The 20403-nt window shown below is 39.8% G+C and overlaps 1 protein-coding gene across 1 annotated transcript; it reads left to right on the top strand.

The window, feature by feature from the left end:
• The first annotated feature begins 3447 nt into the window (after positions 1–3447).
• On the top strand, positions 3448–13221 carry LOC108431910 (NXPE family member 3-like). The gene is given in 7 exon segments (XM_017705393.2): positions 3448–3591; positions 4564–4650; positions 5870–6391; positions 8029–8300; positions 8695–8765; positions 11041–11223; positions 12594–13221. Coding segments are annotated over 6 exon segments (1665 nt in total). The 5' UTR covers positions 3448–3591; positions 4564–4566; the 3' UTR covers positions 13127–13221.
• Positions 13222–20403: the final 7182 nt, after the last annotated feature.

Below are 20403 nucleotides of genomic sequence, written 5' to 3'. Positions count from 1 at the left end.
AAGAAAGAAAGAAAGAAACACTGACAAGATGAGCCTGTAATCTATAGTGCTCATTTTGGAAAAGTAAATCTGTTTGGCACAGTAACGCAGTCTGACCATAATTCTGATTGCAAATCTGCCAGACAAGACAGGGAAAAAAAAAAAAAAAGGAAAGGTGATGTAACACTGTCGTAAACATGCCCCTGTCCCAACGTCTTTGGAACGTGTTGCAGGCATCAAATTCAAAATATTTGCAATAGTTTATCCGTTTGAACATTAAATATCCTGTCTTTGTAGTGTATTCAACTGAATATAGGTTGAAAAGGATTTGTTGAATAGGTTTTTATTTGTGTTTTACACAACGTCCCAACTTTATTGGAATTGGAGTTGTAGAACTTTTTTGAAGTGTTCTATAATATCACCAAAAAGGCTTCTGCTACAGATAAGATGAAGAAAAAAAACTCTTGATTGAGTTAATGGATAGTAGTTTAAAGGTTGCTGATCTGTGATTGGAGGAGAAAATTAAGCTGATGAAGTTCATGTTTAGAAATACTCTGGAGAGCATCAGAAATATTTTTGGCTGTAAAATGAAATTAGTTAAATTTTTCATTGTTCTTCCACTGAAGTTCCCACCATGCGTGAAAACAACTGTTTAAATATGGTCATAATTGCATATGAGGGCCCCCTCGTGGCTTGGACCTCTGGGCAGGCATCCTTAACATAGAACTGAGGAACAGTGAGGAGATAGGGTGGTAGTGGTGATTAGTTTATCACAGAAATGGAAGGTATAGATGGGAGCTTATAAGGTTGTTTCTTTTTTTCTGAGTAAATAAATGCTTACTGACCAGATAGCCTTTTAAATATAATTTCCTAAGGTTCCTAAATCTTTTGCACAGCACTGAAGGTGCAACTTATAGTTCTACAAGGAAAGGCTGGAGTCCATCTGTTTCTCTACACAATTTGTTAGCCCCCTTTAATCATTTGTCAGTGTCACAGTAGTGCGAGAATGATCCAGTATACATACCTGCTCTGTGGTGGTTCTGTGGAAGTCCTGACCACAGAATAATAACAAAATAAACAAAATAAAATGGAGTTCTGAGTGAAGCCAAACCTATACAGCCAGTTAATGTAGTTCATGACTATTGATTCTGGATCACAATTTAATCTTATTACTGACAGCATAGATCCTGGATAGCCAATTAGTTGCTTTATTGAATGTATTCATCCTGGAAGGCCAGTTAATCTGATCCTGTATAAGCATTTAATGCAGTTTCTGACTCTTCTGGTCCTGGATAAGTAAAAAAATCCACTGTTTAAAGGCATTTAATGCAGTGTGACTGTATTGACCCTGGATAACCAAGGTAGTTGTATTCTCAACTGTATTGATCCTGGACAGCTGTTAGTCTAGACCATAACTGTACTGATCCTGGATAACCAGTTATTCATATTATTGACTGCACTGATCCTGGAAAGCCAATTAAACTTGTCCATGATTGTATGTATCTAGTTCATGATGCTGGATGATAATCTTTTTCTGCATTGATCCTGGATAGTCACCATAACTGTTTCCTGGATAGTTAATAAAATGATGTTGTTGATCCTGAGTTAATGATCTTGGACAGTCTGACAGTATTAATATTAAAATGCCAGTTTGTCCTGGTCGTGACTTCTACTGATGCTGGAGAGTCAGTTAATATTAATATAACTCATGACTTCTGTTAAACATAGATAGTTTGACCTGTTCATCTATTGATCCTGCACAGGCAGTTAATCCGCCAGTTAATACAATTCACAATCAAGTTGATCCTGGATACCCAGTTACACGTATATATGTACTGGTCCTGCATTACCACTAGATCTTTTTAACATAAATATTTAATCCGGTTCTTAATAGTATTTATTATGCAAGGTCATCGTCAGTGGGAGTTAAAATCACACTGATAATGAATAATCAGTTCAGCTGAAGCATGAATATGTTGCTGTTGTGGGAACAAAACCTCATATCTCAAGAGAAGGAAAAAACATACTTCACTTTTAATGCAAGTCAATGGAAGTAATTCTTGGCCATTTGTGTTGGTCCATTCATCGTGACATTTACACAGAATGTAAAGATCAACAGGCATTTTCAAATTATGTCAAAAACAAAAAAATGACAATCTTAAAAGTGTTATATACCAGCTGACAAGGAACTGTGTTGAGCCACAGCTGGCATGGAAAATGTTTTTTTTTTTTCTTCATTATGTATTATCACTGACCACAGGTGCCCTCTAGTGGCTTGGGCCCCTGGGTACATGCCCATAAAACCCACAGGATAATGTGAGCCTGGGCAGAAGGACCTCATAGACTGACCTATAAAAATAGCTACATTTAGTTTCCTTGAAGAGGCTTTGAGTGGATGCTTCTTTAAATAACCACTTTTGTAAATGATACATGTAAGTTTTAAGAACCTCTACATAATGTAAAGGTTTTATACCAGTTATAGATAATGGGACCAAAAGTACAGTTCAAAAGATGCCTTTGTTCGGTTTTAATCATGCTGAAGAAAAAGAATTAATTATGCAAAATCATTGGATAAAGGCCCAAAAATAATGGCCTGATGAAAAATAAAATAAAATAAAAGAATAAAATTAATAAAGTTTGAAAAGGCTTGAGCAGAGTTCTGCTCTTAGGACAGTGTAGAAAAGAGGTGAAGAAGAGGGTGCAGTCAGGATGGAGTGAGTGGAGACGGATGTCAGGGCTGATGTGTGACAGAAGGATAGCAGCAAGAGTGAAAGGGAAGGTTTACAAGACAGTAGTGCGTCCTGCTATGATGTATGGTTTGGAGACTGTGGCTCTGTCTAAAAGACAGGAGGCTGAGCTGGAGGTGGCAGAGATGAAGATGCTGAGATTTTCGTTGAGAGTCACAAGGCTGGACAAGATTAGAAATGAGCAGATCAGAGGGACAGTGAAGGTGGAGCAGTTTGGAGATAAAGCCAGAGAGGCCAGGTTGAGATGGTTTGGACATGTGTTGAGGAGGAATAGTGGATATATTGGGCAAAGAATGTTGGAGATGGAGCTGCCGGGTAGAAGGAGAAGAGGTAGACCTCAGAGAAGGTTTATGGATGTAGTGAAGGTGGACATGGAGATGGTTGGTGTGAAAGTAGAGGAGACAATGGATAGGGCAAGATGGAGGCAGATGATCCGCTGTGGCGACCCCTAAAGGGAGCAGCCGAAAGAATAATAAGAAGAAGAGAGTTCTGCTCTTAGTAGGTCTCTGTTCTCCATGTTACCAAACATGCAGATAACTTTTATGCTACTGTGGGTGACCAGTGAGTCAAGCCGTTCAAGATGTTTATCTCTTTTTTAAGTAAATTATTAAGCCTTTGCATGATGGCTTCAACCAATCCCTTTGAAGTGATTGACAGAAAGGGTTCTTTGGAGTGAACCCATTGAGCAATAATTGTTTGTTCAGTTTCTGGCAATCCACTGTCCTGACCAGTTTCAGCACACCTGATTCAGCTTGTTGACAGATTTTTTAACTATTTCCCATTGGGGATGAGGATTCACCAGCAGCATCTGACCGAAAATTCAAGACCGACATCACTTAAATTGGCTTGAAGAGCATAGTCAAGTGTAAGTTAAAATATTTTTTGATTTATCTTGTCATTGAGCTGCATTATGCTTGCAATCTGAATTGAGCCACTGTAGATAAGTGCAAGAGCAAGTTAGCTCATTTAGGGAAATGAGTTTGACTAATAACCAGTATGGAAAATCAGGGCTTCTAATTTCTGGTCAGGTTTATTTTGTATAATCATTGTGCTTGTTGTATTTAACCCCTTAAAATCCCAGGCTTGTTATGTATTATTATAAGTATTATTATTCAATAACTACAGGAACTTCAATGCAAACTAGTTGAGCTATTCTTAGACTGTATACAATAAGTGTGTGATCAAACTTTGGGTTCAATGGCAGACTCTGGCCATTTAAGGGCGTTAAACTCTGCAGATATTTAAGTAATTCAATTTAGACTAAAACCTTGTAGAAAGAAAGAAAGAAACAAACAAACAAACAAGCACACCCTGGTTGTGGAATAAACATAGACTATAATATAAATTTTGAATCATGATTATTATCTGCAAAACTATTATGATAAGCAATATAATTGTTATTTAAATTCAGTTACAAAATGCTATAAAAGTGTCACAGAGCCTTACCCTTGCTTTTTCCCTGATGTTACTATATCACTATATCAATGGTACCACATAATTACTATTTAACCATCTTCTAATATTATTTAATCATTTATAATGTGCCAGTTTAGCATTATTTTGGCAAACAAACATACAAACACATATAACCACTAGATGTTAGTGTCACATGATGTCTCTACAGAAAACATTTACATTACAAATTTGCAAGCACATTCCAGGATACATCATTTGGATCAGTATGCTAAACTTGTTCTTGCTTGTTCTTTACAGAGAACAAACTTATGCACATTTCTGTGCACAATTACTCTCCTAATGATGTTGATGTTCTTGATGGTGATGATGATGATAATAAAAGATACCCTAATGCTTTGCTGTAATACTGTGTCCTCTTTAGCAGATGTACTGGAAAACATGGAAAAAGCTGATCAAGCTTGCCAGTATCTTAACTCTCATAAGTATAGCCATCTTTTGGTTGTTTGGGGTAAGTTCTGAACACAAATCACCATGACAACACAAGGCATAATATATTTCAGCACTGAAACCAGGAAAGCAACTAATTAACAGTTCATTACTGACATACTAGGTAAACCTTTGAATACTATCAACAGAGCTCCACTATGTTATGAATAAATAAATAAATACCATTATCAGACAGAAGTATCCTGATGAGACCTTTCTTGAACTTGCACTGCTTGATAGGTACATCTTGAAGAATTTTGGGAAGGTTGACATGGTGACAATAGTTAAGGCACTCATGAATCAAACAACTTAATTCAATTCAATTCAATAAGCTTTATTAGCATGACCATATTCAGGTTCCAGTATTGCCAAAGATGAATCAAACCAAAAACATTGTTGGTTCAGTTCGGGTGGAGGGCATCAGTCCTGCTGAGGGTTTCCAAATGAAAACTATCAATAAATCATGTGAGAAGATTTTTGACATATTTTTAAAATTCCAGTTGGCCTTTACATTTTGTGAAATTTTTGTGACAAATAGGCAAAAAGAAATGACCCAAAATTGCTTGGAAGAAATGTCTGGTTTCAATGATTTACATTAAAAGTAAAGTATGCTTTTTCCTTCTCCACTAAAGTTACCGTTTTGGAGATATGAAGTTTTGTACAGTAGTGATTAAATATGTATATATTACAAATGTTTAGAAACTCTGACACTTTTCTATGTACAAGGATCTATGCATAATTATAAAGCATTTATTATGCATATTAACATTATCAACATTTACAATGCCATCACTGACTGCCTCAAGTAAAGCTATTTTACATTATTGACATTTAAATGTTACTATGTGTATGTGAATGTGATTTAAATATTATATAGTGTATCTTTGTAAGATATTTATGAATATTCATGTCCATTTTTTTGTCTATTTTTAATCAGTTAAACTCAGCAGCTGTCCTTTACATTGTGTGAAAACGTCATGATTCATGGACTAATAGAAATATTCAAACATCACTCGGAGTAATTTTTTTACATTAACTTTACATTTCTTTAAATTACATGTTTGCACTGAAGTCTCTGTAGTTACTGGAGAATAAAACAGACAGAATAAACACATTAAACACGTTTGCTAAATAGCCCTGCATTGACATATGTGCATCCGGCACTTCTCTTCAACTGCCAGTTTACATGCATGTTTTCGGCCTGTTTGTAGTGCTGACTAACTGTTGATCCTTTGTTGCAGGAACAACTGCCTGTGGGTTTCTTGGTCAGTATTGCTCATAAACCAGAGAGTATGCCAGTCCCACTGATGGACATAAGGGTGGCAAATTTATCTAGTTCTCAACCTGCTTCCCAGTCTGACTCTGCTTACATCTCTCCCACTGACTCCACCTTCATCTCACCTAAAGAACTCCAATTGATAGAACAGACACTAAAGTGGCCAGCCCCTCCCACCTCTGTGACTGCAGTTAATCAGTCAACGAGCCCTTACACAAGTTCATACATTTTTCAGAACCCACGTACAAGCTACAGTGTTGGAGACATTATCTCAGTGGTCATAACGGCAAGAGATGGTTTAAACAACTCAAAAGTCTACGGCGGGGATTTCTTCCAAGCGAAACTGTTTAATACAGAACTTAAAGCAAGTGTATATGGGGAGGTGGTTGACCACCTCAATGGCACTTACACTGCTAACTTCAAGCTGCTCTGGGCAGGACAAGCCACTGTCGCAATACGGCTGATACACTCCAGTGAGGCTGTAGAGGTGTGTAGGTTAATGCTTTGAATAGTGTTTTCATCAGCGCTATATACTCAGCCACTTTTTTAGGTGCACTTTCCTTGTGTCTACACAAATTGTTCACTTTATCAGGTCCAATTATCATATACAGTACTGTGCAAATGTCATAGGCATCAAGCCCATTCTTTGAAACCATTTATCCTCAAGGATTCTTTAATAAGCACAGTGGGTCTATATAGAACTTTTTTGAAGTGTTCTATAATAGCACCAAAAAGGGTTCTGCTATAGATAAGACGAAGAAAAAAAAACTCAGAAAGCTTGATTGAGGTAATAGATAGTAGGTTAAAGGTTGCTGATCTGTGATTGGAGGAGAAAATAAAGCTGATGACGCTCATGTTTAGAAATACTCTGGAGAGCATCAGAAATATTTTTGGCTGTAAAATGAAATTAGTTAAATTTTTCATTGTTCTACCACTGAAGTTCCCACCATGTGTGAAAACAACTGTTTAAATATGGTCATAATTGCTTGTGAGGGCCCCCTTTCTGAGTAAATAAATGCTTACTGACCAGATAGCCTTTTAAATATAATTTCCTCAGGTTCCTAAAACGTTTGCACAGCACTGAAGGTGCATCTTGTAGTTGTACAAGAAAAGGCTGGAGTCCATCTGTTTCTCTACACAATTTGTTAGCCCCCTTTAATCATATGTCAGTGTCACAGCAGTGCGAGAATGATCCAGTGTACATACCTGCTCTGTGGTGGTTCTGTGGGAGTCCTGACCACAGAAGAGTCTGTTAAAGAGGAACAAATCATACAGAGAAGCAGATGGACTACAATCGGTGATTATAGAGCTACTAAGTGAAGATACAAGGTAGGTATATCTAATAAAATGGAGTTCTGAGTGAAGCCAAATCGAAGTGACAGTTTGCCCAAAGTTTGCTACTTTACTTTTGCCCTGGATCTGTGACTGTAATATGCCTATAATGCAGTTTGCATGATGCCAGTTCATGATGTAGCTTTCAATACTTGTTACCTACATTAACCCCATAGCTTTAGTGCAAACCTAAAGTAACAAAGTTCAAGCAACAAACAGTCTGATTAACTACATTAAGCTATTGCTTTAACAGAATTGAATTGATTCAACATATTTCTTGAAGAAAAACTTATCTGAGCTTGAGGGGAAGACTAATTTAAGTTGTTTTCTGCTGGAATAACAGGTTCCACTCAGGCAAAGAGAAAATGCAAGAATATAGTGCAAATTGATTTACTTGATCGCTTAACAGAATTAAGTACATTAAATGTATTTATATGTCACATAAAGGTCTGAAGTGTTCTTCTTAGTTTTGTTGTGAGACTACAAGACTAATGTAAAGATGCAGTTTGCAGACTTGCTAATTGCTGGGCTATAATCTTCCATTATTTGTCATCAACATTCCCCTCATAGCTTCAGTGCAAAACAATACACTCAGACTTCAGACACCACATGTCTTAGTTGACTGGCTACATTTGGGAGGTAGTGGGAGAAAACTGTAAATATAATTTTACTGTGGCTTCAACAGATCAGAAATGGTTAAATGTATTTAGTGAACATTAACTGATCTGAGCTTGAGGAGGAGACTAGAACTAAATGTAATGCTGATTTGAGTTACTTTTGCTGGAATTGCAGGTGCTACTCAGGCACAGAGAGCGAGATCCAGACAAGGTGTTCTTCACGGTGTATTCAGAGGCTTGATCACAGGAGAAAGTGGTGTGTAATGCCCAGAGGAGTGAGAGGTTGCTAAAGGCATCTCATTGCTGCTGTGAATACAGACATCCAATTACTGGAGAATCATGGATTTGTCGTAGACCCAACCATCTACCATGCTCAGCCTGGGTGGACCATGACATGGGAGGATACCAAGCACAGCTGTCCGAACTGGAGTCCACTCTGTTACAGAGGTAAATGTGTGTATTGGTTACTTTCTCTAATCTATTTGTTGCTGTTAGCGATAGATTACTGCATGAGTTTACAGTGTTGGCCATTTGAATTGAGAGGTGTTTGCTCTCAAGTGAGGCATTTTTGTGTTTGAGAAACTGAAGCTTTTTTTTCTGAATGATCAGAATTAGGGTTATATATCTTATTATTATATAGTGATGGAGGTCTTTGTCTTTTATGTTGATCGGCAGTGCTCAGTTCTGTTCCTGGAGATCTGCTACCCTGCAGAATTTAGCTCGTAGCTCATTGAAGAGTTCATATGCGCATGCACAAATGCTTCTGCATACATGCATGTGTACTGAATACTTTGAATAAATAAAATTATTACAGAACCCACCCCTCCCCTTCTGTCTGCAGCACATACACCAATAAAAATCTACCTGGAGAAGATATCGCAGTGAATGTGTCTCATCGTGATCTGGACATAGGTAAGTCCCTGTTCAAAAAAGGCCAAAGCTGAAAGCATTTTGAAAGCAGTTTAGTTTCAGTGGTCATAGATGCAGTGAGAAGTGGTCAGGGTAAAGGGACTTGATCTTTGACTGAATTATTTTCTTTAAATTGTTTTTTTTAAATGTATAAAAAAATTAAGCATACCACAATACTTATATAATAACCCCATTCCAGACTTGGAGACTTGGCCATAATGGACTATTCCATTTTGGTCTGTGATTCTACAATGATAAGTGGTTTAATGGCCTTAGTAATAGAGATACACTAATCCCATTTCTTCTCTTTTGATATCAATTCTGATACCTGAATACCGAGCATCAGCCAATACCACATACAGATCCGATATTAGCGTTTTAAATTTATGTATGCCTGTGTCTACCATGATGCTGTAACCACAGCAAAAGAGTAATAAAAATGAAAGTTAACAAGAAGGAAAATCAAGAATGAAGTATCACAAAAAAAAGCTTTGTTATTAATGTGCTTCGGGGTAATGTAACAGCAAAATAAGTAACTATAATTTTGGTGTACATTTTTCAGTGCAACAATAAAATTCAATTTAAATAATGTGATTGTAGATGTGGGGGGCATGGTCGAGCATCACAAGCAAATTGTAAGATATTAAAAGAAAATGTGAATTTATCCATATTTTACAAGTTGCGTTGCTACTCGCAGCTGTATCATAAAATACCTTCAAACTGAAGACATATTTTAGTAGCCAGCATAAATTGAATTTCTTTATTCATTGCATGTTTACTCACACCATCAGCTACTCAGCCCACTGGTTTAGCTTGACGCTCAACCATGCCCCCAGCTCCACAATTGCATTCTTCAAATTTGATTTAACTTCTTAGCCTAGATAAAATTGATAATAATGCAAACGTATAAAATTAAAACAGATTGAAAAGTCACAACTTAATAACTGCATAAAATCAGATTTTGTCAGTAATCTGTTCGATGTGTTTACATGTTCTTGGGTTAATCAGATAATGGAGAAACAATAAGACATGATGTAAACACGTAAGCTCAAACATCATGCCACTGTCACTTTGTCAGAAAACAATGAATATATATCATCTGAAAGATGAAGAATATTCAAACTTTTAGCATTTAGGTATAAACAGAAGAAATACATGCTGAAAACTGTTGACTAGTAACAGCTAGGAACAGCATTAATATATCGATTTTAATTGCAATTAACAATGACCAGTGATCCTCCATTTGTCTTTTGAGTTTTTAAACGCAAATTTGATTATGGTAAAATAGTGGTAAATCTGGTTTTGTATATACCACTATGCCATAATTCCTTTTTTTCTTTTTTTAATGCTTAAGGGCAAAACATTACCCTAACCTCTTATTCTCCATCATATATTTTGGTTTTCCATCTGAATTTACATGATCATGACCAAATTGTAAGGCAAATTATTCAGCAATTGCATGAAATAAAAGCATTTTTAAAATTGTATTTATTTATTTATTTAGTATTTATTTTTGTAAAAGCTCCCCTCAAATTAACAGATACACAAATGTGTACACATATTGCTATATGCTTACAATTCACTGCTGAAAGCCAAAAATATTAGATGATCTTGTATTATTTTATAATATAAAATATAGTATATCGCTTCACTGAAACTGAAAGTCAACCCATTTTTCCACAAATCTGGGCCAACTTTCAGTAGATAAAAAAAGGGAGTTCAGCTTCTTCTATTATAAGTGTTTAAAATTACATTACCCATCTATTTGACTTGAAAGAAGACAGAGGCAGCTCTCATATCACAGCCACTTTTTGAATGTAGCTTATGAAATATGAAAGTTATGAAGAATACGACATAGTGCATTTTGAAAGCACCGGTGGTAGACGTTGGTAACCATTTCATGTAACAGCTTTTAAAGACATTAAACACTTTAGAAATCTCGCTCCAGTCACCACCACTGTGAACAAATCTGAGTCTGAAAGATTGTCTAGAATAATGCATTTCACATCACACCACTCTGAACAACTGTTCACAATTGAATCAGTTAATTATGCAGAAATGCTTACAGGTCAATTAAATACCCCTTCAAATTAGATGTGAATTGTAATTAAGGAGGGCCCCATTCTTGTCTTTGCCTGTGTCTGCCTCTTGTGTAGGAAAAAATGCACAATGGATGATGAAAAGCAAAAACTGTGCAACTCCCTGTTTAAACTTGTGCCTGTGTGTGGATGTGTGCATGTATTTGTGAGTTAAGGTATGAACGTGACGTGTGTTCCAGGACTTGACACGCCCTCACCGGCCGGATTCTATCTGCATGACAATTGGACGTCACTGATGTGCCACACCCAGTCTTTCCACACAATTAAGCAGACTGTAGCATGCTTGAAAGACAAGCAGGTTTTGATGATGGGGGATTCTACGTTGAGACAGTGGTATGAGTACCTGCTGAAAACTGTCCCAAGTATGTCATATATGCAAAACATAACTGAAAAAGCCATGCTTAAAAAAATTTTGATTCATAGCTGTACATCATTAAATATGAGGCAATTATTGTATATAACAGCAAGAATTTTGTAATAATCATGTTGATGCAATATACACTCAAGTACATTATGCTGCACTTTTGAGAAACAAATGTCCACTGGTGGTGCTAAAGAGAAGCTTATACTTTAATGTAACATTGCGATTATTCTGCCTTTGAAAATGACAGTATTTGACATTTTGATTATTTTTTAAGCTTTCAGTCCTCAGCGCTATTTTAATGATAAAATGTAGAATAATTTCGGAGTGCCTGTGATGTCTGCCGGTACATGAGTGGGCAAAGCAGGTAGCTAATGCCGCCTCTAACACAGCTTCAGGTGCATAGCTATAGCTATAGCTGGGGCTATTCTCCTCAAACATTAGTTTGGTGGATAAAGCAGGTTGTGTACTTGCTGGCTACCAAGCAGAGGTTCCCATAATAAATTTGCCTGAAAATATAGGGGGACGGTTGTACTGTACTGATTTAGGGGTGATTTATCTAGCTAGCCTTCTTCAATTTCGTGTCCTGCAGTACATATACCTGAGATGTCAGTTGAGCTGATAATGGTACTTTGTGCAGAAAAAAATGTCTGTTTTATCCACCAAACTATACGAGAATGGCCACATCTATAACTAGCTAGCTATGTACCTGATGCTATGTTAGAGGCTGAATTAGCTAGCTAGCTGTTAGCAAGGGAGTAAAGAGGCTAGCTAACTAGATAAATCACCCCTAAATCAGTATAGAGTACCCTTATCTAGCTAGCCTTCTAGCTAGCAAGTACACAACCTGCTTTATCCACCAAAATAATGTTATAGGAGAATAGCCCCAGCTATAGCTATAGCTACGTACCTGAAGCTGTGTTAGAGGCGGCATTAGCTACCTGCTTTGCCCACACACAACCCGGCAGACATCACAGGCACTCCAAAATTATTCTACATTTTGTCATTAAAATAGCGCTGAGGACTGAAAGCTTAAAAAATAATCAAATGTCAAATAGAGTCATTTTCAAAGGCAGAATAATCGCAATGTTACATTAAAGTGTAAGCTTCTCTTTAGCACCCCCAGTGGACATTTGTTTCTCAAAAGTGCAACATAACGTAGGGTACGTATTTGTGGCTCTGCAAAAAAGTGGTCAGAGGTACATATATCCCATGAGACCAGGTTCTGTGGAGCCACCACAGAGCAATAAAAGAGCCTTGTTACCTAGGCCCTAGTTCTCTTTTCTCTGACAATGTATGAAAAATACATTCCACCATCCATGTGGCTCTACCATTCTAACGTGATATCTCCTCATCCTCTCTCCTTTCTAGCACTAAAGCAACTAAATCTGTTCACCTCGGCCAAGTCTGGACCGTTTGAAGCAGTGGACACGGCCAACAACATTCGACTGGTATGGAGAGCTCATGGCCTTCCAATACGGACGTCCCTGACCCCCCGTGCTGACTTACACTACATTGCCTCTGAAGTGGATGCTCTAGCTGGAGGTCAACACTCTGTTGTGGTCTTCACCATCTGGGCGCATTTCACTACCTTTCCACTGGCCACGTACCTACAGAGACTGGCTGGAATCCGTAGATCTGTCCTAGCCCTTCTCCAGAGGGCACCACAGACCCTTGTGCTGATCAAGTCAGCCAACACAGGCTACAAGGACATTTATGGCAGTGATTGGCTGTCATGGCAGCTGGACTGTGCATTGAGGGTGATGTTTAGGGAGCTGCCGGTTGTGATTATTGACGTTTGGCAAATGACGTCATGTCACTACTTGCCAGATGACATTCATCCATCTTATAAAGTGATAAAGAATGAGGTAGATCTGTTCCTCTCATTTGTTTGTCCAAGATAACAGACTTACAGTCACAGTGAATGCTTTTCGATATTACAACCCCAATTCCAATGAAGTTGGGACGTTGTGTAAAACATAAATAAAAACAGAATACAATGATTTGCAATTAATTTTCAATCTATATTCAATTGAATACACTACAGACAAGACAAGATATTTAATGTTCAAACAGATAAACTATTGTTTTTTGCAAATATTCAGTCATTTTGAATTTGATTCCTGCAACACGTTCCAAAGAAGTTGGGACAGGGGCATGTTTACGACTGTGTTACATCACCTTTCCTTTTAACAACACTCAATAAGCATTTTGGAACTGAGGACACTAATTGTTGAAGCTTTGTAGGAGGAATTCTTTCCCATTCTTACTTGATGTACTTCACTTGCTCAACAGTCCAGGGTCTCCGTTGTCGTATTTTGAGCTGCATAATGCACCACACATTTTCAATGGCAGACAGGTCTGGACTGCAGGCAAGCCAGTCTAGTACCCGTAGTCTCCAGATTCTCTGAATCTTTTGATGATATTATGGACTGTAGATGAAATCCCTGAATTCCTTGCAATTGCATGTTGAGAAACGCTGTTCTTAAACTGTTGGACTATTTGCTCACACGGTTGTTCACAAAGTGGTGAACCTCGCGCCATCCTTGCTTGTGAATGACTGAGCCTTTTAGGGATGCTCCCTTTTTACCCAATCATGACACTCACCTGTTTCCAATTAACCTGTTCACCTGTGGAATGTTCCAAACAGGTGTTTTTTGAGTATTCCTCAACTTTCCCAGTCTTCTGTTGCCCCTGTCAGAACTTCTTTGGAACGTGTTGCAGGTATCAAATTCAAAATGAATGAATATTTGCAAAAAACAATAAAGTTTATCTGTTTGAACATTAAATATCTTGTCTTTGTAGTGTATATAGTGTCGTTGTAGTGTCAATATAGTGAATATTGGCTGAAAAGGATTTGCAAATCATCGTATTCTGTTTTTATTTATGTTTTATGCAACGTCCCAACTTTGTTGGAATTGGGGTTGTAAAACAAAATGTAATATTAAAAAATAATTACTTTTTAAACACAATGAATGTTCTTTCAGTTATTCCATTATATAATGACCAACATGCATATCAGCCCCTTTAAAAGGAAAAGTTGCTGAATCATCTTTAGTAGATTGTTGTGAAGAAATCTGAGGCCTGTATTCTTTTCAGAACTGCTTTAGTTCTGATATATTGGGAATTTGTATATTGGCAATTTAAATAGGACACTCCACATTGATTCATTTTGTTTATTTTCAGCCACTTAGATCTGGACTTGCTTTTCTATTGGATCACTGTCTACTGTGAAATTTTTTCAGCTGCTGCTCATGAACAGATGGACAAGCAGTCTAATTAAAGCCCCATCAACATGGTTTTAGTTTTAATAATAAAGACACCCATATAAAAAATGTTTTGTCACCATTGTATTGCAGATATATGACTGGGAGCAATTGTGGGCTGGAGGTTAAGGAACCGGCCCTGTGACCAGAAGCTTACTGGTTTAATCCCCAGAGTTGACGGTACATGACTGAGGTGTCCTTGAGTAAGACACCTAACCCGCAACTGCTCCCAGGGCACTACAGATAGGGCTGCCTACTGCTCTGTGTGTGTGTGTGTGTGTGTGTGTGTGTGTGTGTGTGTGTGTCACTTCATGGATGGGTTAAATGTGGAGGTGAAATTTTCCTGTTGTGGGACTAATAAGGATCACTTAATCTAATATATAGAATATTAACACAATTTAATATTAGATACTTGCTCCACAAATTCTGAGCTACTGTGTTCAGAAATGTGTGGCAAGACAAATCATATATAATATATATAATAATTGACTGGTGTTGTACACCATGCCTAAAAAGTACAGTTCTGTGAACATTGATGTTGGGGCGGTTGCCGAAGTAATACTAAGCCAACGTATCTTTTTTTTTCCTACAGTTGGTGGACTGTTAACTACCGTGCTGACATAAATGAAGTCAATTACTTATAGTAGGATCCTGAAACAAGTGGCTCATGTAGGAAGTAGGAAGAAATGTCTAGCAATGCTACAAATAACAGTGTAATAAACCTTTATAACAAGCATCACTGAAAAATTTTGAAAAGCTTAATACTGATAATGTAAAAAGTGACATGTAGTGACATGTAGGGTTGATATAGTAGAGGCACTGATTCAGTACAGCAGCAGAGATAAGTAAGTGGACATAAAGTGCCATTGCAGTGGGACAAAAAGTGTGTGTGTGCTGGATGAGTGGGGTCCTTCATGATGCCAGTGGCCCTTTTCCTGCATCTGGAGGTGTAAATGTCCATGGTGGTGGGAAGGCTGACTCCAACAGTCCAACAGACTCTGTGCCGCCTTCACCATCCTCTGCAGAGCTTTCCTTTCTGCAGCAGAGCAGCTTCCGTGCCACACAGTGATGCTGGAGCACATAATGCTCTCCACCACACATCTGTAAAATGAAGTGAGGACTGAGCTCCCAAGTCCAGCATGCCTCAACCATCTGAAGTGCTGATGTGCCTTCCTGATCAGGCTGGACGTGTTATAACTCCAGGTAAGATTGTTACTTAGATGTATGCCCAAGTACCTATAGCTGGAGATCACTTCCACTGCAGATCCTCCGATGTGTAGGGGGAGGGGAGGGATGGTGTTGCGCCTTCTGAAATCTACAATCATCTCCTTTGTTTTCTTCACACTGATGCAGAGATTGTTCTCACTGCACCAACTCTCCAGGTGTTCCACCTCCTACCTATAGCCAGACTCAACACTATTTGTGATGCATCCAACCACTGCTGTATTGTCTGCAAACTTTACAAAATGACAGCCTGGATGGATAGCTGATCAGTCATATGTGAGTGGTGTAAACAGGAGGGGGCTCAGCACACAGCTCTGAGGGGAGCCAGTTCTGAGGATGATGGTGGAGGAGGAGATGTTGTGGATCCTCACAGACTGCAGTCTGTTAGTCAGGAAGTCCAGGACCCAATTACAGAGAGAGGTGCTCAGTCCAAGTGTATGGAGTTTGTAAGCCAGGGTCGAGGGAATCATGGTGTTAAAGGCCGATGTGAAATCCACAAAGAGCATACGAACGTAAGAATCCTTATTCTCCAGGTAGGTGAGGGCAGTGTGGACCACAGAGGAGATAGCATCCTCTGTGGATTGTTTTTTTCTTGTACGCATACTGGTGTGGATCCCCAGTGACGTCAATGTTGGCTTTGATGTGGGTCATAACCAGTCTTTCAAAGCAATTTGTGACTATCGATGTTAGGGCAACTGGCCAATAGTCATTCGGTCCTGTCACTGTGGAGCTCTTAGGGACTGTGATGACAGTGGTGGTCTTCAGGCAGATGGGGACAACTGCCTGGATTAAAGAGGAGTCGAAGATGTCTGTCAGCACCTCAGAAAGTTGGTCTGCACAGCACTTCAGCACATGCCCCGTAATGTTACCCTTAATCTTCTTAAGGATCCTCCTCACCTCTGTTTGCGTTACATTGAGGAGCTTTGCTCCAGGTGGTGGAGTGAGTCTGGTGCTGGGGGGTGTATTTGGGTCCTCAAAGCAGGCACAGAACTTATTGAGAGCATCGGGCAGTGAGGGGTCCCTAATGCATTGTGCATCTCTGGTGTTGTAGTCTGTGATGCACTTGATGCCCTTCCACATGCTCCGTGGATCCTGGGAAGAAAAATGACCCTGGATCTTCTGAGTGTATACAGCTTTGGCCCTCTTTATGCCTGGCACCAGCTCACGTCTAGCTCTACTGAGTTTCTGTGAATCACCAGACCTGAAGGCAACATCCCTGACTTTCAGCAGAGATCGGACCTCTGCATTCAGCCATGGTTTCTGGTTTGGGTAGCACTCCTGGTAGTAATCCTGGTGGTCTTGACATCCTCAACACACTTGCTGATGTATCCGATGACAGCAGATGTGCAATCCTCTAGATCCAGCTCCCCATCATGTACAGCAGTATCCCTGAACACCTGCCATTCTGTGCACTCAAGCAGTCCTGGAGTACAGAGTCATTCATACATTGGTCTTCTGTGTGGGTCTGGAGCGTCTAAGCGGGGGATGATGGGCAGAGACCAGAATGATGGAGATGTGATCGGAGAGGCCAAGGTGGGGGCAGGTCATGGCTCTGTATGCGTCTTGTATTTTTGTATACACATACCGGCGATCTGGAAGGCTGAGTAAGGGATGATGTCGTTTAGCCATGTTTCCATAAGACAAAGTACAGAACAGTTCCTCATCTTTCCGGAAACATCCTCAGTCACAGAAGGTCCAGCTTGTTGTCAAGGGAGCAGACATTGGCCAGGAACAGTGATGGAATCAGTGGTCTGTTAGCATTAGCTTTGAGGTTAGCTTTGAGATTGAGGACTGTATAAAAGTCATAAAAGCCTGGATATTGAGTAACTTTCTCCTAACTCAGATAAAACAGAGGTCCTGCTTCTTGGTCCAAAAGCAGCTAGAAACAAACTGTCTAACTTAACACTTAAACAGGGGCAGTCATGGGCTGGAGGTTAGGGAACCAGCCCTGTGACCAGAAGGTTGCTGATTCAATCCTCTTGGCTGACAGTCCATGACTGAAGTACCCTTGAGCAAGGCACCTAACCCCCAATTGCTCTCTGGGCGCCATGGATAGGGCTGCCCACTGCTGTGCTCACTGCCCCCTAGTGTGTGTGTTCACTAGTGTGCATGTATGTGGGTGTTTCACTGCACGGATGGGTTAAATGCAGAGGTCTAATTTCACAGTGTGCAAACACAGTGACAAATGGTTGTAAATTCTATTCTTCTATAACTTAACAATTTCTCAGTTGCATCAATCTGTAAAAAAATCTTTGTGTCATGAAGACCCTGATCTGTCCTTCGACGCACATATAACTAATTTTACTAAAACAGCCTTCCTGCATCTCCACAATATTGCTAAATTAAGAAATGCTGTATTACTGTAATGCCCTGCTGTCTGGATGTCCCAGCAAAAACCTCAAGAAGCTTCAGCTAGTCCAGAATGCTGCAGCCAGAGTCCTCACAAGAACCAGAAAATTTGACCATATTAGCCCAGTTTTATCAGCCCTACACTGGTCTCCAGTTAAATTTTGCATTGATTACAAAATTCTATTACTGACTTATAAAGCTCTAAACGGATTCGCCTCTCAGTACCTGAGTGAACTTCTCTCCGACCATGAACCATCATGCCATACTTAGATCACAAGGTGTTGGCCTACTACTGTTACCTAGAATTAATAAAGCTACATCGGGGGAGAGCCTTCTCATACAAAGCCCCCCAGCTCTGGAATAATTTTCCTGTTAATGTTCAGGACTCAGGCACATCCTCAGTTTTTAAGTCTAGGCTAAAAACTTACTTGTATAGTCAAGCCTTTGGTAATTAGTCTCTGTTGCTCTGTTTATACTGTACTCACTCATTAGAGAACTAACTCTGTGTGTTTTTCTTTCCTTTCTCTGCCAAGTTGAATAGCTGCCCATTCTGTGCGTCTGATCCTGTTGCCTCTTCTGCCTCGATCGAGTGCCACTGCTTGCCAGCCTCCTGGACCGGTTTGACTACCATTGAGCTTCTTGCTGTACAATGCTGTGCAATCCTCACCCACAGATGCTGCTGCTGCTGCATAATCATAAACTATTCAAATTAACCATTAATTTATAGTAACAATGTTCACTATCCAGAGTCGACCAGAGGAGGATGGGTTCCCCTTCTGAGTCTTGGTTCCTCTCAACAATCTTTTTCTTCTTAGATATTTATATATTTTTCTGTATTTAAATTCTGTAATGGGACTATGCACATAACATTTTCACTCACTTTCCACATATGTGATTAAATAAATGTGATTTGACTCTTTATGTGCAGACTTCAGTGCGCGTGCGTGCATGCTGCCTGTTACAGTAGCTCCTGTATGTGTTTTTTTTTCCTCTTAACTTCTATTTACCTTTTTAATCATTTACTTATTTGATGAGGCAACTTAGGGAAGCTGTGCCCTCTCGAAACATGCGAGTAGAGAGAGTCCTGGTCTATTTTTTCACCATGAAAGTGCTTCTTTCACTCAATCTCCTTGTCCGCCGTAGCAATGCAGCATGGCCGCTTTGTTTACATCCGGGATCAGCTGATCGCGCTGCAGCCGGTCAGCATGGTGACCAGGACAACGAACATCCCCGAAGAACTTTGGAGACGGATGCACAGGGGATGCAGAGGGGGAATAAACCAGCACACGGGGAAAGCGAGGGAGAGACGGCGGAGGCTTATGGAGAAGAGGGGATATAAGCCGTGTCTCCCCTCCCTCATCATGGGCAACGTGAGGTTGCTGGCTAATAAGATGAACGAGCTGACAGCACTAGCCAGGAGTCAGAGGGAGTACCGGTAGTGTAGTCTAATGTGCTTTTTGGAGACATGGTTACACAAGGACATCCAGGATGACCATGTTTCCATCGATAGCTTCCAGACTGTTTGGGCCAACCGGGGCTGCACGCACATTTGTGGTAAGCGCAAAAGAGGAGGACTCGTTGTGCTAGTTAATAACCCTGGTCACATTACTATCAAGAAACGTACCTGTTGCCCAGACATTGAGCTGTTGGCTGTTGGATTCAGGCCATATTATTTACCACGTTAGTATTCGCATGCCATCATCGTTACTGTCTACGTACCCCCCTCTGCCAACCCGATGTTGGCGAGTGACGTCATTTATTTAACTACAGCACTCCAAACTCAACACCCGAGTGCCTTTATCACCATATCAGGTGACTTTAACCACATCAATATGGCTAAGACACTACCACACTTCACTCAGTATGTGGACTGTCCCACCAGAGAGGAAAGAACACTGGACCTGCTGTATGCTAATATTAAGGACACATATAGCTGCTCCCCCCTCCCCCCTCTGGGTAGGTCAGACCCCAACATGGTGAATCTCAATCCCTGTTATGTGCCGCTGGTGAAGAGTCAGCCTGTGACCATGTGGACAGTGAGTAGATGGTCTGAGGAGACTGGCACTGCAGGGTTGCTTTGTGGCTACTGATTGGCTCATACAGATGATGTGGGTGTGGAGCTGGACTCACTGATGGCAGTGTCGGAGAGTTGGATGCTGTCTAAGCTGCAAGCCATTATGGACAATGGCTCCCATCCACTCTACGACACGGTGATGAGACACAGGAGCACATTCAGTGCAAGACTCATTTTACCGAAATGCACCCCAGAGCACCACAGGAAGTCATTCTTACCTGAGGCCATCAAACTCTATAACTCCTCCCTCAGTGTATGATTCACAAAG

This window comes from Pygocentrus nattereri, chromosome 14, assembly GCF_015220715.1.
Source record: "Pygocentrus nattereri isolate fPygNat1 chromosome 14, fPygNat1.pri, whole genome shotgun sequence".
Classification (NCBI taxonomy): Eukaryota; Metazoa; Chordata; class Actinopteri; order Characiformes; family Serrasalmidae; genus Pygocentrus; species Pygocentrus nattereri.
This window is presented reverse-complemented; position numbering and strand designations above follow the sequence as displayed.